This window comes from Panonychus citri, unplaced genomic scaffold (assembly GCF_014898815.1).
Source record: "Panonychus citri isolate SS breed McGregor unplaced genomic scaffold, ASM1489881v1 Contig00077, whole genome shotgun sequence".
NCBI lineage: Eukaryota > Metazoa > Arthropoda > Arachnida > Trombidiformes > Tetranychidae > Panonychus > Panonychus citri.
In genome coordinates this window covers 3,023,158-3,046,637 of record NW_026515482.1, presented here as the reverse complement: position 1 = coordinate 3,046,637, position 23,480 = coordinate 3,023,158, and the positions used below count along the sequence as shown (strand labels likewise).

The window sequence follows — 23,480 nt, the reverse complement described above, 5'->3', positions numbered from 1 at the left end:
ATTATCAAATTGTGATGATTTGTATTTTTTTCCTCGCTTAGTGTCTTGTTTACATGAATGTCTTGAAAGACATGAGAATCCATCAATGGTGATTTTGTTGAGTGAGATGAGGATAAGTTGTTGTCTGTTATAAGATGATGATGATAAGAGAGAGAGAGAGAAACAGGAACTGAGGTGGAGAGTATGAATTTTGGAGGACCACAAGAGAGAGAGAGAGAGAAATTCTGACACAAGATGAAGATAATTGTTGTTATGATATTGGTCTAGTTGACGAGATGAATGGTTCGAAGTCAATGGTTGATAAAAGTGTAACATTTTCCACTTTCAATCATGATTCCCACCTCCTTCATATCCTCCTTTTCATTGAGTTATCATTCATCATCCATCTTAAATCATTTCTTATCCCAAGATGTTAATCCAAATGTTGAGAATAGGGAATGATAAAAGAGAAAATTTCATTGAAATTTTGTTCCATTTTTATCATCCATACGTTAATAAAATAGGTTTGGGTCGTAAACATCCAAACTCATTTGAGCTAAGATCAAAACAGCTAAATTAGAGAAGACAATTTAGATGTCGTGTTACAGTTTTGTTTGTTTAATTTAAGGCAGATTTAGACGATTTTTGATTTGCTTATATAAGGGTAAGTTAGCTTTGATCGAATTACAGTTTTTTCAGAGCTGAATAAGACTCAGAGAGCAGAATTCATCTGAATTCACTCCGTCAAATATTCAACGGACTCAAATTCACTTTAGCTGTTTTGATCTAAGCTCTTTTCGTTTAGCTATTTAGACCTTAGCTCTAATGAGTTTGGTTGTTTACGACCCAAACCGTGAAGGGAAATTATAAATAAAAAAGAATCAAGTTCTCAAAAAATTTGTTGATTCTTTTTAAGAACCTTATTACTTCCTTGGTTAAAAAGTGGCCCAATCTCCGCCAAAACTATACAGCTGAGAGAAATCATCATTTGGACCTATCCTGAAAATTTGTTGAAGATTGAAAATTGTTGAAAATCTTTGCTTTTCTTGAACAATTAAAATTCTTAATGATGTCTGATTGATGGTGATTAATCTGCAATTGGATTCTTTTTTCTTCCAGCTTAGCAGAACTTTTTTACCTTACAATCTCATTTTCAGGGGAAGAGAGAGATAGAAAAAATCAATCCAAGTAACTGGGTGTTGATATGATTTCACTTGTGGGAGTTAATTCAATGGATGTGAAACAGCTGATGATGGTTGATTCATTTACTAATATATATTAGCTGATTGTTTACCAATGATGATGATAATGATGATAACTAATCTGTTCACTGTTTTTCAGTGGGGGATTTTCATTTCATAATGTATTGATGATTATATCATGAGAAGGGAATGAAAAACTCATTACTGATACAATCATGTTTCTCAATCACTACAATCTATTGATTCATTTATTGGCAATGAAAACCCATTCACAGTTAAGGTCAAGAACTTTTTTACCTCTCATTTGGTTCATTACTCTCATGGTTAACTTAATGTAATGATTATGATGATAATGATTGTACAATCGATAGTAATTTCAAAAGCTAATCAAATGTTTACAAATAAATAAGATAAAAGATTCCTAATCAGCTCATCGTGAAAGCTCATCCAATTGGTCATATATTGAACTGAATAAAAATAAACATAAACATACCGATAATATTGACCATCATGAATGAAATTTCACCACAATAATTAAAATATCAAAGCAATGAGGAAGAGAGATGTCATTCCAGTTAATCATAAAGCTTCATGTCAATTGTAAGAATCATTTGATAATATCATGAATGAGATCAAGATGATGAGATGAATTAAGATCAAGAAGTGTCATTTATGTAATTCTTAATAATGTCTGATGATGATGAATCTGCAATAGGAATTTTTTTTCCTGCTTATCAGAACTTTTTTATCTTCCAATCTCAATTTTCAGGGGAAGAGAGAGAGAAAAGGATATGAGAAGAAGAGGAAAAAAATGAGGAGAACTCAAAATTTGTCGGTGAATGAGGTTTCCATGTTATCTTCATGATGTTTCCCTTTTGAATTTACTTGAATTAAATCATCCAACCGTTTCTATCATTGTTATTTCATGATAAATAACATTGTTTCAGTCAAGATTATATTACATGGCTCAATGGTGAAACTCTTTGTGAAATTTTCAGAGGCCAGATGAAGATGATTGTTGTTGGTTATTATTATTATTGAAGTTGAAACCTTTAGAATATGAAATTCAGGAAAATGATATAATAATAATAAGTAAAAGAATTGAGATTATTCAAGTTAATTCAGTTTCCTTTCGGTTGTTATGAAACATAAATTGTCTTCACTTTTCTTGATTAAATATAAGAAATAAAAAAAGAGTAAGTAACTTACTTACCATTCAAACTAAACAAATATAAATTCAGTTTCCAACAATAAAACGTATATACCTTTCATTGTAAGAATCAAGGTAAATTGTTATCTTTTTAAATTGTTCAGAATTCATATTATCTTCATCGTCTCAATATCCATAAATATAAGGATTCAATTGATCATAACAATAATTCAAGAATAACGATTATTAATCCAGTTCCAGAGTAATTGTTGTTGTATGTTTATCTTTTTAGGCTCCACAATTAGAAATGTTTAATATTAAAGTGAGAGAGAAACAGAGAGAAATTAACACAATTATAACAACAATTAACTCATTTTTGTGTATTCCTAATGGATTTGAATATGATTCGAATTGTGAAATTAAACAGATTCCCCATTGATTTGTTTTCTGATGTAAATTTACCTGTCGATTTGATAGTAAATCATATTATAAGTTTTTTTTCCTCTTCCCTATGATTTACCTGTGTTAGTTTAGCTTTTTTTTTGCTATTCCACAATTATAATTATTAAATATTGTTATTATCATTACCATTATCAGCATTGTTATTATATAAAATTATATATTTCTTGGATCACTTAATGTATATTAACATCATTAGAAAAAGTGAAATTATCATTATACTGATTAGTTAAGTAGTGGATTGTAAATCACATTTAACTGTAAATATCATTAGCTTTACACCCTTTATAATAAACATGATGATAATGTAATGGTAATCATGATAATACAATCAGAGACAATTAACTTCTCTCTCTCTCTGTTAATTTAATAAGAAATCATTTCCAATGTTAACTGTTGGTGTGTAATTGTTATGATTATTGTTTCCAGTTTTCTTGTTGTTTTTTTCCTACTTCTTGATTTCCTTTGATTGTTTTGTACTTTCTTTGATTCTGTTGGTGTATTCGTATTGTTGTTTATAATCATCATCATGGTGGAGGTGGTGATTGTGGTGATTGTGTGGGTATTAATCTAGCTTTTTGGTTAACTTGATTACTACATTAGATTGCTGTTTAATTTATGATTAGTTGGGTTAGTTAAGTTATTCTGGTAAATTGTTGCTTTCATTTTATCTCAACCTTCAAATCAATTGTATGAACAATGATAATTAACCATGAACCTGAATTTAGATATTGAAAAGAAATGAAAATATTAATCAATATTAATAGAGACCTGGAAATCTCAATAAATTGTTGAAAATTTAATATTAACTAATGGTAACAATTAAGTTTCCATAAATAGTTTTTTGTTTGTTATTATATCATTGCTACTATTAAGGTTTACTATTGATACTAATCATCTGTATATATATTAATTGAATTTGAGAGTAAATTTAATTAGATGAGGTAAAAGTAAATGTTGAGGATTAATTGTTGAAAAAAGGTTAAACTTAATTAGCTAACCTTTTACCTCTTTTAATTAAATTCTCACTTGTAATTATCTCAACTTAATTGTCTACCAGTGATACTCACCCATTTATAAATCATTCACTAATTTAATGTAATTAATACACATTCAAATCCAAATACACTATTAATCCAATGGAAAGTTGTTGTTTAGATCTAACAAATAACACTAATTAACATGGACAGTTAATCATCACCTTAGTTTGATTAGAATTGGTTAATCACAATTAATTATCCCAAAAAATGATTTAACTTGAAGTCACAAATAACAAAAAGTAATTTCTGTTGAAACATTGAGATCCAATTTAATTGTAATTGTAGATCATAGAGACAATTAAATTGTTGATTGTGATGAATGTGAATCAAATATGATCACCTGGGCACAAACAATTAAATTGGAAAAGCAAATAATTTAAATTCTATCCATTTAATCAATAGAAACCAATGGAGAGCTAAATTGTTACCTAATTGTAATTTTCTGTAATCAATAATCTAATCTATTGGTATGACAATTTAAATGATAATCTTTTCCTTGTTAGTTTAACTCTTCATTTCTTTATCTCAATGATTAACTAATCATTTTCTTATGGTTAAATTAACTGTTAATTGTAATTTAATTAAGATGGTTGAATATCCTTTCTCGTAATCAGAAAAGGATTAACAGGTAAAGTAACATTAGTCTTCACTTTCAATTGGATCTTTGGTTAATCTTACCTTTTGAACAATTTTATTTTCGCAGATCTTGGATTAAGATTAATTAGATTGTTGTCTTATTTTCTATTCTATTCTATTTTGTTTTATTTAATTTTTTCTTCGTTCTCTCAATGTTCTTACTTATTCCTCTAATTGTTTATTACTATTATTATTATTTATCTCCTCTTTTAGTACCTCCCGGAACTCCTCAAATTGAAGGATATACAAATGGTGATCAAATAAGTGCCTTAGATACCTTAACCTTAGCTTGTATCTCTAGAGGTGGTAATCCCTCACCTAAATTACATTGGTTGAAAGATAATTTAACTGTTGATACAAGTTACTCTTCATCAATTGATGGTAAAGATTCAACTAATACCTATTCATTTGTGGTCAAACCAAATGATAATAATGCTTTGGTCACTTGTGAGGCTGTTAATCTCATCTCTACTAAACCATTGACAGCAACAATTAAACTGACCGTTTTATGTAAGTACAATTTTCTTTTGGTAAATTGTTTTTATCTTTTTTTGTTTACAATCAGAAAAGTTAATTCTTGATGAATGAATGAATCAATCAATCAATCAATATTATTATTATTGAATTTTCCATCACATCTTATAGATGCTCCTACAAAAATTATCATCTCTGGTCCAATCGAGGGTAAACTTGGTGATAAATTAAATTTAGAATGTACAATTGGGCCTTCAAATCCCGTTACCGATATTACCTGGACAGTTGATGGTTTACCTATGAAAGGAACTGATTCTCGAGTTGAAATAATTAAGGAAGGATATAAGACAATGTCCAATTTAACCGTTACTTTAACATCAAGTCCAAACAATTATAAAACCGTTACTTGTTTTGGTCACTCAAAGATGCTCAAGGAAACCATTTTTAAATCAATTCAAGTTCAAATTATCTGTAAGCCTTTTAATTGATTCGTATCCTTTTCTTGTATTATTGTTACAATTGTTTTCAGGATAATCTTTTCAGTTCCAAATTTTAATATCCTAAATCTCGGAGTTTAATATAATCTAATTCCTTGCGTTAGTCTTTTTTTTTCACTCGTGATAATCAAGTAATTGAGGAAATTTAAATTAGGTCAAAGTTTCAGTCATGTTAAACTTAATTGTTGTTGACAGAATGTCTCATTTAATTGTGGATGATTAATATGAATCACTGGAAATTATGATTTTTATATTGTTGAATTACAGGCTAATCATTAATCTATTCACATATTTCAAGTATTCTGTGAACTCAAAGACAATAAGAAAGTGGATCAATTGATTGATAATTTATCATTTCCATGATTAAGAATCTGATTTTTATTACCTCATTAACTTTACTGACAATCAGCTGGTTACATTTTGACTAATTTGTTAACTAACCAATTTAGATCAACCTGGACATCCAAATATCATTGGAATTAAAAATGGAACTAATTTAGTCGAAGATGAAAGTGTCCGACTTGAATGCCTATCGACCGGAGGTAATCCGTTGGCAACGTTAAAATGGTACAAAGGTTATGGTTCTGATCGGGAAATAAGTGGCCTTTCAACTATATCAAGTTCAGGAGTTTCAAGTATCTTAATGATTAGAGCTAAGCCTTCAGACAATGGAGCAACTTACCGGTGTGAATCCTCAAATCGAGCCACTTCCGAGCCTTTGGTAACTCTGGTTACTTTAAATGTTACCTTCATGTCCTCAACAATCAAAATAACCTCCATTCCTAAACATCCTAAACATGGTTCGGATGTTAAATTGTTTTGCGAAACGGGCTCATGTAATCCGACCTGTGAGGTTACCTGGTTTATCAATGGAGTTCTCATGAAACATTTGACCGATGAAATCAGCGATGGTCAATATAGCGGTAAAAATACTCGTAGTTTATTAACTATACCGGTAACAGATAAACACGATCAGTCAATTGTTGTTTGTAAAAGTTACAATAAACCAATGGAAAGGACAATCGAGAAAAATTATCAACTTCGTGTACTACGTAAGCTGTTAAATTGATTGTAATCTCTTTCAAAGTTACTAATTAGTAATTAACTTTTTCTTAATTGTTTGAAACCACAGATAAGCCAAAATTTTTCACTCCATTGTTTCAAAAGTTTGATGTTACGGAGGAAAATTCATTCATCATCAACATGACTGCTATCGGATTTCCGATTCCTCTTAATTATAATTGGTATAAAAATGGAATGAGTTTACTTGAGGAATTACCTGATAGATTATCTTCTCGGGGAAAAGTTAAAAATCAAGAATCAGGTATAATTAAAGAAACTAATTATCCAAATGATCTTAAACCGGATCAATTTAATGAGAGGATCATCGTTGATGGGCCGATTCTGAGGATACCGAAAGTTGAAAGGTACGATGGAGGTGAATATGAGTGCGAAGCAAGTAACAATGAGGGAACCACGAAATCGACCATTGTCCTTAATGTACTATGTAAGTTGACTATTGGTTTAATTTGATAGTTGTTCGGATTAATTAATAGGTTTTCTAATTGTTTGTTTAGTTGGTGCTACGATTGTTAAAACTTCTGAAACAGTTTTAACAGAGCTCAGTGGTTCGGCTTCAATGGTTTGTGAAGCGATTGGTAATCCATCTGATGAGATGACCATTGATTGGTACAAAGGACCAGCACCAGGTCAACCGTTGACATTAACTGATTCTAGAATCACTGTTGATAGGGAAAAGGGTCGGTCGATATTACGATTCTCTGATGTCCAATCAACTGATGAAGGTTATTACATTTGTCGGGCTTCCAATGGTATTAAAAGTCCTTCCATGGCCAAATTAAAGTTATCCCTTAAATATAAACCATTAATTGTTAATAGAGTTCCAATTGTTGCAATTGATGAAGGAGCTGATATTGTACTTACCTGTTCAGCTCGAGGAATTCCCGAAGTTCATTTTAAGTGGGTTGATTCAATTAACAAAGATATTGGATATACTCGAGAAACCCGATACTCGCCTGATAGTGTTTACCGTTATATGGTTTCTCGAAGTCGAAGTGAAATTGATCCTGAACTTTACGAGTCTAAACTATTGATTAGGAAAATTCGAGTTGAAGAGTTTGGTTCAAAGTTGAAATGTATCGCTCTTAATGAACGTGGATCTGAATTTACGGAGATCTCATTGAGACCCAAAAGTCCACCCGATCTTATAACTAATCTGACAATTGTTAGGGTTGACCATCGATCGGTCAGCTTATCATGGTTACCCGGTTTTAATGGTGGACTACCACAGTTTTTTAAGGCCAAAGTTTGGCCCATTTTTGGACGCGATTCCGATTCAACTTCAACTTTTTACACCAAAGATCATCAAAGCAAATCTCGCCTTACAGAGGAAACCAATGAAACCATGTTAACCATTGGTGGATTAAATTCACGCCAAGAATATGGAGTAATAATTATATCAACTAATTCACTTGGTTCATCAATTGAATCTCAATCTAAATCTCAATTACCACAATCAACTAATTATATTTCTTTTACAACTTTATCACCTGATGTTTCCACCAATGGGTCACCATTAATTGACAATTCTTCATCCTCATCCAATGGATCACCTTTTGACCAAGCTAAATTAACTCTTATTCTGGTGATAATTACCATGGGTATTTTAATTGCTTTAATCAATTGTGCCTTAATTTTGTTTTGTGTGAGACATAAAAGTTGGAAATGGTTGGCTAATAATGCCATTCCCGATAAAAATGTGACCTCAAACGGAGTCGGTCAATTAGGTCATATTACCGATGGTCCTGGAAGCCTTAATAAATCATCAATCCTTGGTAATAGTCACACAATTAACTCTAATAATAGTAATGGTATTCCAGGTAATCAAATTAATCAGCATCTTCATCAGAATAATAATAATAATCATTTTGTTCATTTAAACGGGATTCTTAAGAAACCATCAACAGATGATTATCATCGTAATCATATTGAACCAATTGTCGAACCCGAAATGATACCGATGGGAATGACTTCTCATGCTCAATTATTAGATAATGGAACTGTTATCGTTAAGAATGTAATTAATTCTGATTGTTCACATTTCCATCAACCCGATTGTGGCCCAACTCTATGTGATTGTAATAATTATAAGTCCAATGATATAACATATTGATTGGATTCCAGTTAATCAACTGACAAACAAAGTTAACAAATATATTTATCTTTTATTATCAATATTATATTGTAATTGTATTAATATAATTAATCATCTACCGTCATGATTAACTCAAGTATTTGTTTATAAGGTTTTTAGACCATAAGAAAAAATAACTGTTTAATTGTATTGTTTTATTAAAAAGAAACAATTTAAAAATCTATTCTGTAAGAAGAGAAATCAATTTAATTCCATTAATCTTTAATAGAATTAATTAATTGTTACTAATGATTATATTTTTCTGTTAAATGTCAACCTAAATAAAAGTCTTTATTTACTGAAGAAATTATATTTTTTTCTACCTTGTTTTGTCAATCAATTAGTTGATTGTTGTTAATTGTGATGAGAAAAAATTATCTTGATACTTACTTTTAATCATTCAAATAATCAACTTGATTTCTATTGATTGTTGCTATGGAATTGGATGTTTTTTCTTGATCAACTTGAGACAAAGTCAAATTGTAATCTTTTAGGGAAAACATCAACACAATTAAATTGTAACAATTAGAATCAACAATGTCCAAGGTAATTATTATGTATTTATAACAAAATTCTTGATTAAATATAAGTAAATTTGTTGAATTTCTCTCGACTAATTTGTTCAATTACTTAATTAGGTGAAATTATTTTCCTACTGGAGAAGCTCATGTTCCTATCGGGTGAGAATTGGTAAGTTTCCCAATCTTTGAATGTCTAATTGTTCACTAATTTAATTATACCAATTGATTTGCAGCTCTTAATTTGAAAGCAATTCCTCATGAATATGTGACAATTAACTTGGTAAAAGATGGAGGTGAACAAAAGAAAGATCATTTCCTGAAGATTAACCCGTTTGGTTTCATTCCATCATTGGAGGTTAATGGTGACAACAATCAAAATCAATAATATTTGAATCATTGGCGATAATTGATTATTTAGAAAACATTAATCCAGAGCCATCATTGTATCCAAAAGATTTAATTGATCGAGCAAATGCCATTGCAATCACCGAATCAATTAATTCAGGAATTCAACCCTTACAGAATCTATTTGTTCTGGCAGAGATTGAAAATCTTGGCGGAAATAAAGACCAATGGGCTAAACAATTAATCACCAAGAAATTTAAATCATTGGAAAATATAATGACCAAAACTGCGGGCAAATATTGTATTGGTGATACAATTACAATCGCTGATGTTTTCTTGGTTCCTCAGGTTTACAATGCTTATCGTTATGGTGTCGATATGAGTCAATATCCAACAATCGAACGGGTTAATAAATTGTTGGAGGAACACGAAGCTTTCAAGGCCGCTCATCCATCCGTTCAACCCGATGCACCAAAACAATAGATGGATAACTGATCACGAATTGTGAAAATTTTGGATTGACATTTATGTTAAAATTGAAATCATTAAAGTTCATCTAAACTTTAAACACGATTCAAACCGAATAGACAACTTAATTGTTGACTCTTTTGTTTTCTGTTTCTTCTATGTAATATCAAAAACAGCCTTTTAATTTTCTTATCAAAAGGTTTAGAGTTAGATGAAAATTAATTAGTATAAGTTGAGAGGTTAACATTTTTGTTGAGAGAAAAATTAATCTTTTCTTAATGGAATGTTCTTCTTCTACTCCTTCTGGTGTAACAATCATCAGTTGTAGTTCATCACCGGTTGTAATTTCTCTTTCAGCAGCAGCTAAAAAGGCATCTTTAAGAATTGCAATAGCTTTCTCTTTGGTTATCACGGCCATTGATTCGTGGATAACAGTTTGATTACCTTTACGAATGATACAATCAAGGAAAGGTTGAATAAGAGAACAAGCAGCTCCTTGAGCTCGATAGGTATGCTTTTCAGTAGACCCAACGGGATCATATGAGTAGACGTGTCCTTGTCCATTAGAATCCAAACCAGCGACCATGTTAGCGACATAATAAGGGAAAAATCGCTTCTGATACAACATATTTGAAACCAATTGAGCGGTGGCAACAGTTGAGATTGGCTTATTGTTCTCATACAGATAATACTGTAAACGAAAGTGAAGAGCTTTGTTAAAGGTAAGACTATCACACCAACAGCCACAACTTCCAAATACGGTAGATGAGGTGAGCTTGGTAATTTTATCCTGATTACGAGATAAAATACTATAACCCGAAGAAAGTCGAGTATCAGCAGCCATCACAACAAATCCATCGCCTCCAATTGAAGCGATTGTTCCTCCATTTTCGGCATAAGGATAGAAACCTTGAACTTCTTTTAAAGCTGATCCATGAGGAGGTTCTTCAGGTAAACTAATCATCATTTTGCTAGAGAAAATAAAATTAAATGACAATAATCAGTAAATTAATTAGAAAAACAATTAAACAACAATTAGAATTGAGAAAATAAAAATTAAATTTCCAAAATGACCAAACAAAATTTTCTGCAAAAAAGAGGACTGTTACCTAATTTCAAAGAGAATTTGGAATCGATATTTTCTATTTTCGATATTCGATATTTTTAATTGATCCGATATTTTCTACAATAAGTTTTGTTTTGATTCATTAAGTTTAATTTAATTCTAAAACTGTAATTTGTTCATTTATGATAATTTAAGGAATTTTTGTTATTCCAATTAGTTAAACATGGTTACTCCTTTGGCTCCTTCTTTGTCTTTGAGTTACGTTGAACCTTTTTGGTTCTCAGGTGATCGAGTTATTGATGAAGATGCTGAGCTTACAAATTTAGAGAAAGAACAACAAAGTCAATATAGTGAATTGGTTCAAAAATATACTGAATATTTACCTCAATCTCAACCGAATGAACCTTATGAGGAAGATGAAGAGGAAGAAGAAGAAGATAATGATGATGATGACGAAGAAGACAGTGGATCTAATGGTAAGTTGGACAAATTATTGACAAATGATTTTCTCTTTTCTTTTAATATGTTCGAAAGGAGAATTTTTTTTTCTTCTCCATTTAAATTCTATATTACTTTTGTTAATTTATATTCTCTTTTTTCTCTTATTCATTTTATCTATTAGAAGATGATAATGATGAAGAACTTGAAGTTGATGAGATGCCTTTCAATCCTGATTCACCGATAATCAACATTTCATGAAGAAAACAAAAATTGATCAATGTTTATGTTGTTTTCTCTTTCGGATATTTTTTCCTCTAATAATTTTTTTCCTTTCAATTTTTTCTTTCATTATTTCTCAATGTTTACTCACCACATTGAAATGTCAAATATACACTCACCTTAACTGTTGGTTAAGAGCAATTAACTAATTGAATGTAAATCAATTCTCTTTCTAAAATAATATTGATTAAAAATGTTACTCCGCTGAGAGAAATATAATTCAAATGTTACCGCTCTTCTTTTCGATCTGATCCATGGTATCCAGATATCGAATACCGAACTTGAATATCGAATCTTGCAAAAGATTCTTTTTTAAATTTTCTTTCTTTTGTCAAATTTAATTTACTTTTTTTCTTTTAATTGTTGCTCATTTAATTAATTCACTTTCGAGTTTATCTTGATTGTTAAAAGAGATGAGAACATACGGTGATAGACCCACATCTTTCCAATTAGATGATAAAGATGGAGAGTCTTATTATATCGGTTCAGAGGTAAGTTGTTTTGGTTTTGTTTTCTTAATTGAAACTAATCTTAATTAATTATTTGGTTTGTTTTATGTGTTTACTTTTGATCATTTTGTTTAATTGATTATTTTCTACTACCTTTAGGTTGGAAACTATCTTCGTATGTTTAGAGGTTCTTTGTATAAACGGTATCCCTGTTTGTGGCGTCGATTGGTCACCGTTGATGAGAGGAAAAAGCTTGCTGCTTTAGGTAAAATTTTAGAATTTTGGAATTGAAAAGTTGATTTATGAATAATTTATTTATTGGATGATAATTTTATTTATGTAAATTTTACTTTCTTTTGTTTCTCAAAAGGTTTGGGTCCACACAGTTTGGCTACAAATATCACTCTTGTCAAGGCAAGTGAAGTTGATGAAATTTTTCAGGGTCGCGATGAAAAATATAAGGCCATCTCTATATCTAGTGAACCTCAAACTCAAAGGTAATTTTTGCTTTTAATTTAAATTTGATTGATTAATTGGTGGGAAATATTTTAATTGTTTGGACAATTCTTTTTACCTTTTACTTAGAGAGACTAAATCAAAGAGAGCGAATTGGGTCCATGCGTCATTACCCAACAGTAGTCATCATCTTGATGCTGTTCCATGTTCTACTCCAGTCAGTCGAAATCGTCTTTCTGGTAAAAGAGTTCGAACTTTTCCTTTAGCTTTTGATGATTTGGATCCTGGAATAATTAATGAAAATGCTAAGCAACCTGATGTTCTTGTTCCTATTCGTCTTGACATGGAAATTGACGGGCATAAATTAAGAGATACATTCACTTGGAATAAAAATGGTAATATAACAAACTTCCATCTAAATATTTGATAAAATTGATGATTATATTGTTTATTTTATTTGCCTTTTTTTCTTTTAGAACAATTGATTACCCCCGAATTATTCGCTGAAGTACTTTGCGATGATTTAGATCTTCCAACTGCAGCATTTGTTCCAGCCATTGCTCAGTCAATTCGACAACAAATTGAAGCTTTTCAAACTGATATTCTTCTTGAAGAACAAACCGACCAAAGAGTCATTCTTAAGGTAAATAATTTCAAACTTTAATATCCAAACAAAATTCTAAATATTTTTACTTTCATACTTTCAATAATAGTTAAATATTCACGTTGGTAACATTTCTCTTGTCGATCAATTTGAATGGGATATGTCACAGAAAGAAAACAGTCCTGAGCAATTAGCATTAAAACTTTGTGCAGATCTTGGTCTTGGTGGTGAATTTGTCACCTCAATCGCCTACAGTATAAGAGGACAATTATCATGGCATCAAAGGACATACGCTTTCAGGTAATAATAATTGGCTCAATTCCATCGCCAAATTAACATTTGCCCATAAAAGAAAAACAAAATGTTACTAATGAATTTTATTCTCATCTAAATCCACAGCGAATCTCCACTGGCCACAGTAGAAGTACCTTTCCGAAATCAAGCCGAATCTGACCAATGGTGTCCATTCCTTGAAACCTTGACCGATGCAGAGATGGAGAAAAAGATTCGAGATCAAGATAGAAGTACAAGAAGGATGAGAAGATTAGCCAACACTGCTTGGTAATCTGAAGACAAACAAATGAAAACCCATTTCCAAATATCATGGACTATTTTCATTCGAACGCATCTTGACACCTACGACCTGTCCATTCGAGTGGATTTTTATTCCAATCAAGTTATAAAATATCGTATCCCATATAAACATGACTTTTAATTATCAAATTATTGTCTTTCATAACTGTGACAATTTATATTTGTCAAATATATTCCTTGAAAATTCAATTTGCACAAAATTTGAATAAAATTTTCCTCAATCATTTAACTATCAATTCGTTTATTAAACTTTCCACGTCTCAATAGAAAAATTAATATTCTAAATTGTTATCATTAGAATTTAAAATCAACCATGATCATTGAGATGATAATCTATTAGTACTTCAAATTGTCAACACAATCGTTACATGGAGAGTTAACTTTTCTCAGAATGAATTTATTGCTTCCATGAATTGAGAGTTTGAGTCGTTGAGTTGGACGATAATCGATATATAAAAGGAACCAAGATATTCCCATGAAAAAAAAGCAAAAGTTCTGGATGATGATGATGAAGATAAATGTCACGATTCAATAAATGACCCGAATTGACCATCATCTTCATGATAATAAATTAATTCATCTCAATGATAAGGGAACAATAAAATTATGTCACAATTGTTAATAAATGTTATCCCAATCTACAAGTTCTGACATTTTATATTGCATATATTGACATTTTCCTTGGCCATAAAAATAGATTCTCATTGACATTTATGAAAATAATCAGATAATAACAATTAAATTGATGGATAATCATAATTATCAAAATCTTTTCAAGTTCAGCAATTGAGCTTATCTCAAGTTAATTGTTGTAATTACATTGACTATATGAGTGGTTTTGTTAGTGATTGTAAAAAATATTCCTAATCAATTGAATGGATTAAATTTTCTTATGGTTAAATTAATTGTAAAGGAAATTAAATCATTAGAGTTAAGTGGTTTTGTTGATTGACTTTTAATTAATCATTTTATTAAATTTGTGTTTGGGTTAATTGTTGAAATTTTCTGGTTCCATTGTATTTTTATCATAATTAACTTGAAATGGTTGACTGATTGTTACTACTATTAACAATTCACTAATCATCATGTTCACCATTCACTTACCGTTAATTTAAATATCAAGACAATTAATTGAAATTGGTTACAATTAACTCTCCATTTATAATATTATTATTCAGAGTAATTCTGATGATAATAATAAATCAACTAACTGACACTTGATACATGAAAACAATATGTTGATTGTAATCATCAGAATTACAATCAATTTTTACCATCTACATAAATCAATCATATTTAAATCACTAATCACCAGAGTAATTAGATGGACTTCATTTTAATCAACGTAAAGGTATAATTATAATAGGAAGACAATTATGAGAGTTTAATAATTGTTTCCAATTGAAGTTGGAACCAAGAAAAACTCAATTGCTCAACTATGATTAGCATTCAAATTTTATGATATTAAGCTTAATTGAATATTAAATTGTAACAATTAACTTACCTTAAGGCCATTAATGAGCTGTGGGCATCACCATCAAGGTGGAAACAGGTATCTTGAGGTGCTAATTGCCAACCATTGTCTTCAAATTTGAAAAACAATAAAACAGTTTCACAATTAATTACTTCCCAATCAGTATTTTTGGCAAGCCAATCATTACTGGCTCCTATTAGGGCACTAGAATTGATTACAATTAGTGGAAGAAATAAAAATATAATTACAATTAAGTATATTGTGTGGATTAGACTGAGAGGAGATGATCAACTTTGATCAACCTTTACATTAATCCAACGATTAATTTGATTGAGTAACTAAAGGCAACTAGACTAGCCAATTAAAGGAAATTGTCAACAATCAATAAAATTTGAATTTTTGATAATCAAATTGTTTAATTGGGTTTGTTGAATAATGAACAAATCATCATAACTACTACTATTAGATTTTATTGTATTGATTACAATAAATTTTTGATTATTAAATTTTTTGAGGAATTGAAATGAAAACAATTTGATGAAAAAAAATCACTACAATTAAGAGTTAATTGTTTGTCCTTTTGATTGTTTACTCTGAGCGGGAAAAAAAGTTACATTAATCAATCGATTGAGTAAATGATAGCTAATGATTAGCTAATTAAGTTGGAAATTGTGAATCAACTGGAAGAGTTTTTTTTATAAATACACAATTAACTTGATTATTGTTGTATGGATGAAAAATTGTTTCAATTTAATGATTTTGATCACAAAATTGTAGCAATTAAGAGGATAATTAACCTTTGTTGCAATTGATACTCAAGTAAAGTAAAAGGTTGATTCTGAATGCAACTAAGAATTAACTCAATTAAAGGTTGATCATTTTGCATAAAATTAAATTGTCGAGTTTAATTGTTCTATCGTTAATTAGTCACTCGAATTACCTGAAACTATGGTAAGCAATTGATTCCCTTTTAGCGGGAAAACCCGTCGGTGGTTTTTTCAAAACTCCTGGAATCACATCAATAAAGGTGAACTTAACTTCGGGTGAAAGTCCAGAATCAATGACCACTGGATCTTCCGGGTGAAAGGTTTCATTACGATCTCGCCACAAGATGTGACCAATATAACCAAAGGCCATCGGTGAATTCAGGCTTACAATCAAAGGTAATTTACTAACATGAAGAAAGAAACAAAAAAAATCAATCGAGAAGACAAAAAGATGAACTGAATTAACTGTTTAAAATGAGATTTAATAACAACAACAATGAATTAAACTGTTGTTGTCTGGTGAAAATAATGATACAATCAACAATTCAATAAACTATTGTTGATAATCACGATATCAGATGATTAAATTGTCCGGTTCAATCAGTTGATTATGTTGATGTTAATTGTAAATGATTGTAAAGTTAAAGGTGATCTATTGATGTTAATAAGGTTACTAGGGAAGAGATAAATTTGATAACTACTGAATTGAAGTAGGAAAGTTTCATGCTCAGTTAAAGTTGTTAAGTGAGAAGATGATATTATCTTCATGATGATGATGACGATGATAGGAAATGTTCAAAGTGCTAGGGAGATCTGGTTAGAATCGATCGATAGAACAAAAAAGTTCGAGAGTCGATATTAACTATTTGGATGTTATATTGTTTTCTCTCTCTCTCTCTCGGTTTGGGTGATGAAATTTCATTCTGAGTTACGAATGCGCGATTCAGTTGACTAACCATCATGATGTTGATTCTTTGGGTGATTTACTTCTAGAACTTATTACTTTCTCATCGATCTTTTCTTTTCTTTTCTCTCTCTCTTTTTTTGTTCTATCGAATAGAATTTTAATTTCCCTTCTCATCCTGATTCTCCTCTCCCTCTCTATTTATCTTCCATCTCCCCTGTAAATAGTTTTCTTTTCTCCATCATATATTGATGATCTTTTCATCCATCTAGAATTTAATTATCGATAAAATGATCAAAATCGAATCAAAATTCCAATAAGAAAATTCTATTCTCACAATTTCGTTACGGTTTTCGATATTCAAACTGTTGCTCTTTTTATACATTTAAATGCTTTTTTCTCCAGTTAATGTTGCGAATTTTGATTTTCTCCAATTCTCATCTATTGATTTACTTTAAATTGTTTCAATTTTATTGTGGATTTTGATTGTTAATCCAATCAATTGGAAACAAAATTCTTTCGAAAAATCGATTTGAATTGACCGCTTTTTCTTTTCCATTGGAAACATTTGTCATCTGGTTGTTCACTTTTCGGTTACATTTTTGGGTTTCATTTCATTTTAATTGTTTGGGTTAATTTTTTTTCTATGACCAATTGTCACTTTCGGACAATTAACTAATTGTTGACTATGAGAACTTACGGTGATAGACCAACACCCTTCCAATTGGATGAAAAGGACGGAGAGTATTATTATATTGGATCAGAGGTAAGTTAATGTTGGGCTTTGGTTTCTGTGTATAAGATGAGCCTCTGATCTTTTAGGTATAAATTGTCACCGATTATATTGTTAAATTGTTTTAATTGTTGATTGTTTTCCATCTTTAATCACTTGGTTTTGTCTCTTCTTCTAGGTTGGTAATTATTTGCGTATGTTCAGAGGATCTCTTTATAAAAAGTATCCTTGCTTATGGCGTCGTTTGGTTACTGTTGATGAAAGGAAAAAACTTGCTGCTTTAGGTGAGAATTGATTGATTTTATTTTTCGAATCTTTTTTTTTTTTGTTGTTTACTGTTAATTTATTTCGATTATTATATTCATTTTTATTTTCGTTTGTTTAGGTTTGGGTCCCCACAGTTTGGCTACAAATATCACTCTTCTGAAAGCAAGTGAAGTTGATGAAATCTTCCATGGTCGAGATGAAAAATATAAGGCCATCTCTATTTCTAGTGAACCTCAAACCCAAAGGTAATTTTTGAGATTTTTTGTTAGATTGTGATTCATGTTTGAAACTTATCATGATTGTTGAAATTTTGGTTACTTTGAATTTTATAAATTTAGAGAGACTAAATCGAAGAGAGCAAATTGGGTCCATGCATCATTACCAAATAGTAGTCATCATCTTGATGCTGTTCCATGTTCTACTCCAGTCAGTCGAAATCGTCTTTCTGGTAAAAAGGTTCGAACTTTTCCTTTGGCATTCGATGATTTAGACTCTGCTATCATCCATGAGAATGCTAAGCAACCCGATGTTCTTGTCCCTATTCGTCTTGATATGGAAATTGATGGATACAAATTAAGAGATACATTTACGAGGAATAAAAATGGTCAGAATCAAATGCGAACATTTAAAATCAAATTTTACCAGTTTGCAAGTTTAAATATCTCTCTTACTGATTGTATTGTTTTCCATTTCTTAGAACAATTAATTACTCCCGAATTATTTGCTGAAGTACTTTGCGATGATTTAGATCTTCCGACTGCAGCGTTTGTCCCAGCCATTGCTCAGTCAATTCGACAACAAATTGAATCTTTTCAAACGGATACTCTTCTTGAAGAGCAAACTGACCAAAGAGTCGTTCTTAAGGTAAAGTCAAATTCAACTTAAATGAAACTCTAATTTTCGACAATTCTGGTATTCTAAAAGTTATTTTTCTTATTCTCTGGATAGTTAAATATTCACGTTGGTAACATTTCTCTGGTCGATCAATTTGAATGGGATATGTCACAGAAAGAAAACAGTCCTGAGCAATTTGCTTTGAGACTTTGTTCAGAACTTGGTCTTGGTGGTGAATTTGTCACCTCAATCGCCTACAGTATAAGAGGACAATTATCATGGCATCAAAGGACATACGCTTTCAGGTAATAATAATTGGCTCAATTCCATCGCCAAATTAACATTTGCCCATAAAAGAAAAACAAAATGTTACTAATGAATTTTATTCTCATCTAAATCCACAGCGAATCTCCACTGTACAGTAGAAGTACCTTTCGAAATCAAGCCGAATCTGACCAATGGTGTCCATTCCTTGAAACCTTGACCGATGCAGAGATGGAGAAAAAGATTCGAGATCAAGATAGAAGTACAAGAAGGATGAGAAGATTAGCCAACACTGCTTGGTAATCTGAAGACAAACAAATGAAAACTCATTTCCAAATTATCATGGACTATTTTCATTCGAACGCATCTTGACACCTACGACCTGTCCATTCGAGTGGATTTTTATTCCAATCAAGTTATAAAATATCGTATCCCATATAAACATGACTTTTAATTATCAAATTATTGTCTTTCATAACTGTGACAATTTATATTTGTCAAATATATTCCTTGAAAATTCAATTTGCACAAAATTTGAATAAAATTTTCCTCAATCATTTAACTATCAATTCGTTTATTAAACTTTCCACGTCTCAATAGAAAAATTAATATTCTAAATTGTTATCATTAGAATTTAAAATCAACCAGAGGATTTGGTAAATTAATTACAAATGATTAAGCAGAAAACGTTATTTAAAATCAATATAAAATACTGTTCAATTTAATCATGTTGATCATGAGAAACTTGTGACAAACGAAATACAATGATCACAATTAAACAATTATAATAATTAAATATCATTTTGATATTGACAAACATATTATAAAATAGGAATCAAAGGATTCACTTGATAAAATTGCTGAGAAAATAAATTTTTGTCGATAATCAAATCAATCAATGATTAATTCAATTGATTTCCAGGCAGAAAAAAATCCGGGAAAATTTTTTCCTTTGCTTTCCAAGTGTTAAAGTTGATACAATAAGATGATATAATATATGCAATCAATAAATTGTTAGGAATTATTTTTCGGGAATACAAAGAAAGAGAGAGGTGAAGATGATTAAAATTGTGAGAGCAAAAGTCACATTGTAATAACAAATAAAATAAAAACAAATTTAGTTGAGATTTTGTTCAGATCATAATCACAGATTGGAAGCACGATTTGAATGATCATGATGAGTATTGGGATCATTATGTAAATTAATGGTACCACTGTTACTAATATTCACATTATTGCCTGAGTCCATCATGACTAACCAACTCTGCAAACCAATATCACGTAATAGTTCATGCGAATCAATATCGAGATCCAAACTATCCAATTTAGAGGTTAAGGCACCTTCGACTTCGTTATTGTTAAGATTATTGTTGATTGATGGAATCATCGTAGGAAGATTGGGATGTTGAGGTGAGTGATTAAAACTCGAACTTGGTTGAACTTGTTGGTGAGGTGGTGTTACGGGAGAAACTGGTTCAATCATCATATTATTTGATAGATGAGCAGGTGAGAGATTTTTCAAAAATGAGTTTACATCATCTGGAACATAATTGTTACCTGAAATTGAGCCAAAATTGTTTTGTTGTTGTTGGTCAAGTTGCTGTTGGTGATGATTGAATGTTGGTGGGTTCATATTGTCAGAGCAGATCTGGAATGGCTGAGATTGTTTAGATTGTTGTTGTTGTTGTTGTTGTAAATGCTGTTGATTGGAGGCTAAGGGTTTAGTGGATGACATGTCAAGTGAGCCCCGAGGTGAGGGAGAGTAATGGGGAGTTAATGAATAAGAAATAGTCTGTGGGATTGCAGAAGATTTTGACTGAAGATTTGATTCTTGAATACAATGAGGGATTGAGGTAGGTGATGGGGTATTCACCATATTACGATTGTATGAAGGAGATCTTCTTTGAATACCTAATGGTCCACCTAAAGATGGTCCAGTAAGTTGAGAGAAATCATTCCATTGAGATTGCTGTTGTTCGGATTGAAGGTCAATATCAATTCGATCAGGTATTGCAGGCGAAACTGGTTCTTGAGGTCTAAGTGGACTACGAGAAGAACTAGGGTAGTCAAGGGGCGATAGTCCACGAGGTTGAGTAGATTGCATTTGGCTCATAATTGAAGAGTTATCCTTAATGTAACGATTAAGACAATCACTTTCTTCAACTTTTTGTCGTTTTCTTGTAAGTCCATCAGGATCGATTCCTTTGGGTAAAAATTGAAATGATCTTGATTCACTTGTGTGTCCATCACTTGGTCTTCTCAGTTGTATGTTAACAGTAACTGGTGAAGAGATATTTTCATTGTAATATTTGGGTGAACGAAATGAGATGGCAACTTGCTTATGGACATCGTTAGGTTGAAAATCTGCATAACCTTCCCAAATTAGTTGACCATTTGATTCTTCAAAAAAGCGAATCTGAATGTCATCCTTGGCAACTCGATCACAAAGTAAAATTATCTCTCTACCACCAATTACTGGAGCAGAAAAGTGACTCAACTTTGTTATAATTAAATCAGACATTGCCTCTAAAATATGAAACAAAAGCAGAATAAAAGAAATGCAAAAACAAAAACCAATTAAAGCTTGTGGATCGTGTTAACAATTAACTAAAATGTTATTGTAATTTTTGAAAACCATTTCATCACCTCTGTTTCCCGTCCAACGGACAAAAAGGAATTCATTTTAAATACTCACTTTTATCGTATATTGGGTCAGATACAACAGGTCGCAAGGGAATAGTAAATTTATCCTTCTCTGGACCTTCAACGAAAACTTGGAAACACAAGCGAACGACATTTAGATCAATACTGGACGATTGGTTTTTGTGAGCGAAACCAGCTTTAAGGTGTAACCACAAGAAAATAAGTAAACAAATTAACAAAAATCGTTATTATGTCTTTCGCAATGATGGATAATTATGAAATAGAAAAATAATAAAACCATCAACAGGTTTAGAGAGAAAATTTTTCTTCTCTTTGGAAAAAAAAGGAAGAAAGAAAAGTTAGAGAGAGAGAGAGAGAGAGAGAGAGAGAGAGAAACTTGCTTACTTCGAAATGGATCCACTTTGATTGATTCTCTTAATTTGAGAGAATCTTCAATATCTTTACGTTTGACACATTGAATTCCAAGTGAAGTAAAACTGCAAATCATGTCCGGATTATTTATCACCATGGTACAAACACCCTTCTTACAACCATCCTTACCAACTAAATTGTGAGGATGTGGACGATAGGGAAAATCTTTCGTTACACAAGAGACAACGACAACAGCTGGACCTTTAAAAGATTCGATTTGAATGCTTGGATAGGTTTTATTTTCTGGTGTTGAATTAGATCCTGGAATAGAACCAGCAGAACGTCCTTCACACTCGTATCTAAATCTAAGAGCACAGCGAGCAGGTTGTTCCAATATCTTTAAATGAGGCACATTAGGATCTTCACCGTATTCACCACAGGCCATTAAAGTAGCTAAACTCATAATTAAAACTTGTTGTTGATTTGATAATATAAAAAAAAAACTATTTAAGTAGTAGAAGCAAATCAATAACGACAAATGGAAGTCTCTTTCTCTCTCTCTGAATAGAATGAGAATAGAAAATAAAAATATTCTCTTTACAAAAAAAAAAAAACAGAAAAAAATATTCAACAAGTCGATTCAGTTAGAGATTGTCTTGTATATAAAAAAAACAACAACAGTTTTGTAATTCTGAGTTCATTGAATAGGCTTCCAAACGTGGTGAGTGTACCTGTTCATCAATAGATTCAGTAGTAAATAGAGAGCAGAAAAAAACAAAAATAAATTAGAAGAACATTAATGGTGATCACGATTAAAGAGTAAAAACAAAAGAATCAAAATAAAAATAGCCAGAAATGAGGTTCTTTATTCAAGAAGAAAATGAAGAACCACAAGAGAGAGAGAGAGAGAGAGAGAGAGAGAGAGAGAGAGAGAGAGAGAGAGAGAGACCATTTAATAGTAGAAAAAACATGAAAGAGAAAGAAAGAGAACAGGAGCGATAAAAGAGAAACCAGAAAGGGAAGAAAGAATAAAATGAATTAGAAAGAAAAACAAGAGGAAAGAAAAAGTGTCTAAATGTGAAATTATGCAATGAGCTCAAAATCTGTAATCAAATAAATCAGAGAAAAAGAAAATCAAAGCGAACTGGAAACAGAATTTTCTCAGAGAAAGCAAAACCAAGTGAAATTGTTTCTCTTTTTGTTCAATAAAGAATAAGGAAAATCATCTCGGAGAAACAGAAGAACAAAATTAACAAGAAATTAAAAATCGTTCAGAGTTAATTATCCAACGAAAAAAAAGATTCATCAAAGTAGAGAATAGAAAAAGTTAAGGCAAACATAGGGTGAG

The 23,480-nt window shown here is 30.9% G+C and overlaps 8 protein-coding genes and 1 long non-coding RNA gene across 13 annotated transcripts in view; 5 read left to right on the top strand and 4 right to left on the bottom strand.

Annotated features, from left to right (window-relative positions):
• Positions 1 to 8,914, top strand: part of LOC128386773 (nephrin-like) — a 72,155-nt gene extending 63,241 nt beyond the window's left edge. The window contains exons 7-12 of one of the 2 annotated variants that reach the window (XM_053345849.1): positions 4,680 to 4,976; positions 5,112 to 5,411; positions 5,887 to 6,489; positions 6,570 to 6,944; positions 7,015 to 8,337; positions 8,412 to 8,570. In XM_053345849.1, the coding sequence (XP_053201824.1) occupies positions 4,680 to 4,976; positions 5,112 to 5,411; positions 5,887 to 6,489; positions 6,570 to 6,944; positions 7,015 to 8,337; positions 8,412 to 8,428 (2,915 nt within the window). In that variant the 3' untranslated portion in view covers positions 8,429 to 8,570. Of the gene's footprint in view, positions 1 to 4,679; positions 4,977 to 5,111; positions 5,412 to 5,886; positions 6,490 to 6,569; positions 6,945 to 7,014 lie in introns of both variants that reach the window. The other variant, XM_053345848.1, reaches the window with a different exon arrangement.
• LOC128386798 (uncharacterized) lies at positions 1,194 to 4,192 on the bottom strand. The gene is made up of 3 exons (XR_008324926.1): positions 3,861 to 4,192; positions 2,395 to 3,508; positions 1,194 to 2,231 (listed from the first exon to the last, which is right to left on the bottom strand). It is a non-coding gene; the product is annotated as an uncharacterized LOC128386798 (long non-coding RNA).
• Positions 8,915 to 9,050: 136 nt separating the features above from the next.
• LOC128386786 (maleylacetoacetate isomerase-like) lies at positions 9,051 to 10,090 on the top strand. Its single transcript, XM_053345866.1, is given in 4 exon segments — positions 9,051 to 9,197; positions 9,290 to 9,341; positions 9,406 to 9,554; positions 9,557 to 10,090. Coding segments are annotated over 4 exon segments (654 nt in total). The 5' UTR covers positions 9,051 to 9,188; the 3' UTR covers positions 10,001 to 10,090.
• A 23-nt stretch (positions 10,091 to 10,113) lies between these two features.
• LOC128386784 (proteasome subunit beta type-1-like) lies at positions 10,114 to 11,074 on the bottom strand. The gene is given in 2 exon segments (XM_053345864.1): positions 10,114 to 10,271; positions 10,273 to 11,074. Coding segments are annotated over 2 exon segments (702 nt in total). The 5' UTR covers positions 10,953 to 11,074; the 3' UTR covers positions 10,114 to 10,249.
• A 90-nt stretch (positions 11,075 to 11,164) lies between these two features.
• Positions 11,165 to 11,990, top strand: LOC128386795 (anaphase-promoting complex subunit 15-like). 2 transcript variants are annotated; one of them, XM_053345876.1, is made up of 2 exons: positions 11,165 to 11,527; positions 11,677 to 11,990. In XM_053345876.1, exons 1-2 carry the CDS (start codon positions 11,275 to 11,277, stop codon positions 11,748 to 11,750), a joined length of 327 nt encoding a protein of 108 aa, XP_053201851.1. In that variant the 5' UTR covers positions 11,165 to 11,274; the 3' UTR covers positions 11,751 to 11,990. The 2 variants fall into 2 exon arrangements, with proteins under 2 accessions (XP_053201851.1, XP_053201850.1); XM_053345875.1 differs by having other exon boundaries at positions 11,167 to 11,527; positions 11,674 to 11,990.
• A 91-nt stretch (positions 11,991 to 12,081) lies between these two features.
• Positions 12,082 to 14,103, top strand: LOC128386778 (SWI/SNF-related matrix-associated actin-dependent regulator of chromatin subfamily B member 1-like). The gene is made up of 7 exons (XM_053345858.1): positions 12,082 to 12,262; positions 12,380 to 12,485; positions 12,591 to 12,717; positions 12,806 to 13,071; positions 13,153 to 13,319; positions 13,390 to 13,580; positions 13,680 to 14,103. Exons 1-7 carry the CDS (start codon positions 12,185 to 12,187, stop codon positions 13,843 to 13,845), a joined length of 1,101 nt encoding a protein of 366 aa, XP_053201833.1. The 5' UTR covers positions 12,082 to 12,184; the 3' UTR covers positions 13,846 to 14,103.
• A 106-nt stretch (positions 14,104 to 14,209) lies between these two features.
• Positions 14,210 to 17,042, bottom strand: LOC128386791 (uncharacterized). Its single transcript, XM_053345872.1, has 2 exons — positions 16,289 to 17,042; positions 14,210 to 15,552 (listed from the first exon to the last, which is right to left on the bottom strand). Exons 1-2 carry the CDS (start codon positions 16,483 to 16,485, stop codon positions 15,375 to 15,377), a joined length of 375 nt encoding a protein of 124 aa, XP_053201847.1. The 5' UTR covers positions 16,486 to 17,042; the 3' UTR covers positions 14,210 to 15,374.
• Positions 17,043 to 17,590: 548 nt separating this feature from the next.
• Positions 17,591 to 19,679, top strand: LOC128386779 (SWI/SNF-related matrix-associated actin-dependent regulator of chromatin subfamily B member 1-like). Of its 2 annotated transcripts, none has more exons than XM_053345859.1 (7): positions 17,591 to 17,785; positions 17,931 to 18,036; positions 18,138 to 18,264; positions 18,358 to 18,623; positions 18,717 to 18,883; positions 18,968 to 19,158; positions 19,258 to 19,679. In XM_053345859.1, the coding sequence occupies exons 1-7, from the start codon at positions 17,708 to 17,710 to the stop codon at positions 19,418 to 19,420; spliced, it is 1,098 nt and encodes a 365-aa protein (XP_053201834.1). In that variant the 5' UTR covers positions 17,591 to 17,707; the 3' UTR covers positions 19,421 to 19,679. The 2 variants fall into 2 exon arrangements, with proteins under 2 accessions (XP_053201834.1, XP_053201835.1); XM_053345860.1 differs by having other exon boundaries at positions 17,703 to 17,841.
• A 488-nt stretch (positions 19,680 to 20,167) lies between these two features.
• On the bottom strand, positions 20,168 to 22,733 carry LOC128386774 (embryonic polarity protein dorsal-like). Of its 2 annotated transcripts, none has more exons than XM_053345850.1 (3): positions 22,166 to 22,733; positions 21,813 to 21,956; positions 20,168 to 21,700 (listed from the first exon to the last, which is right to left on the bottom strand). In XM_053345850.1, the coding sequence occupies exons 1-3, from the start codon at positions 22,593 to 22,595 to the stop codon at positions 20,262 to 20,264; spliced, it is 2,013 nt and encodes a 670-aa protein (XP_053201825.1). In that variant the 5' UTR covers positions 22,596 to 22,733; the 3' UTR covers positions 20,168 to 20,261. The 2 variants fall into 2 exon arrangements, with proteins under 2 accessions (XP_053201825.1, XP_053201827.1); XM_053345852.1 differs by having other exon boundaries at positions 20,168 to 21,643.
• Between the last annotated feature and the right edge of the window lie 747 nt (positions 22,734 to 23,480).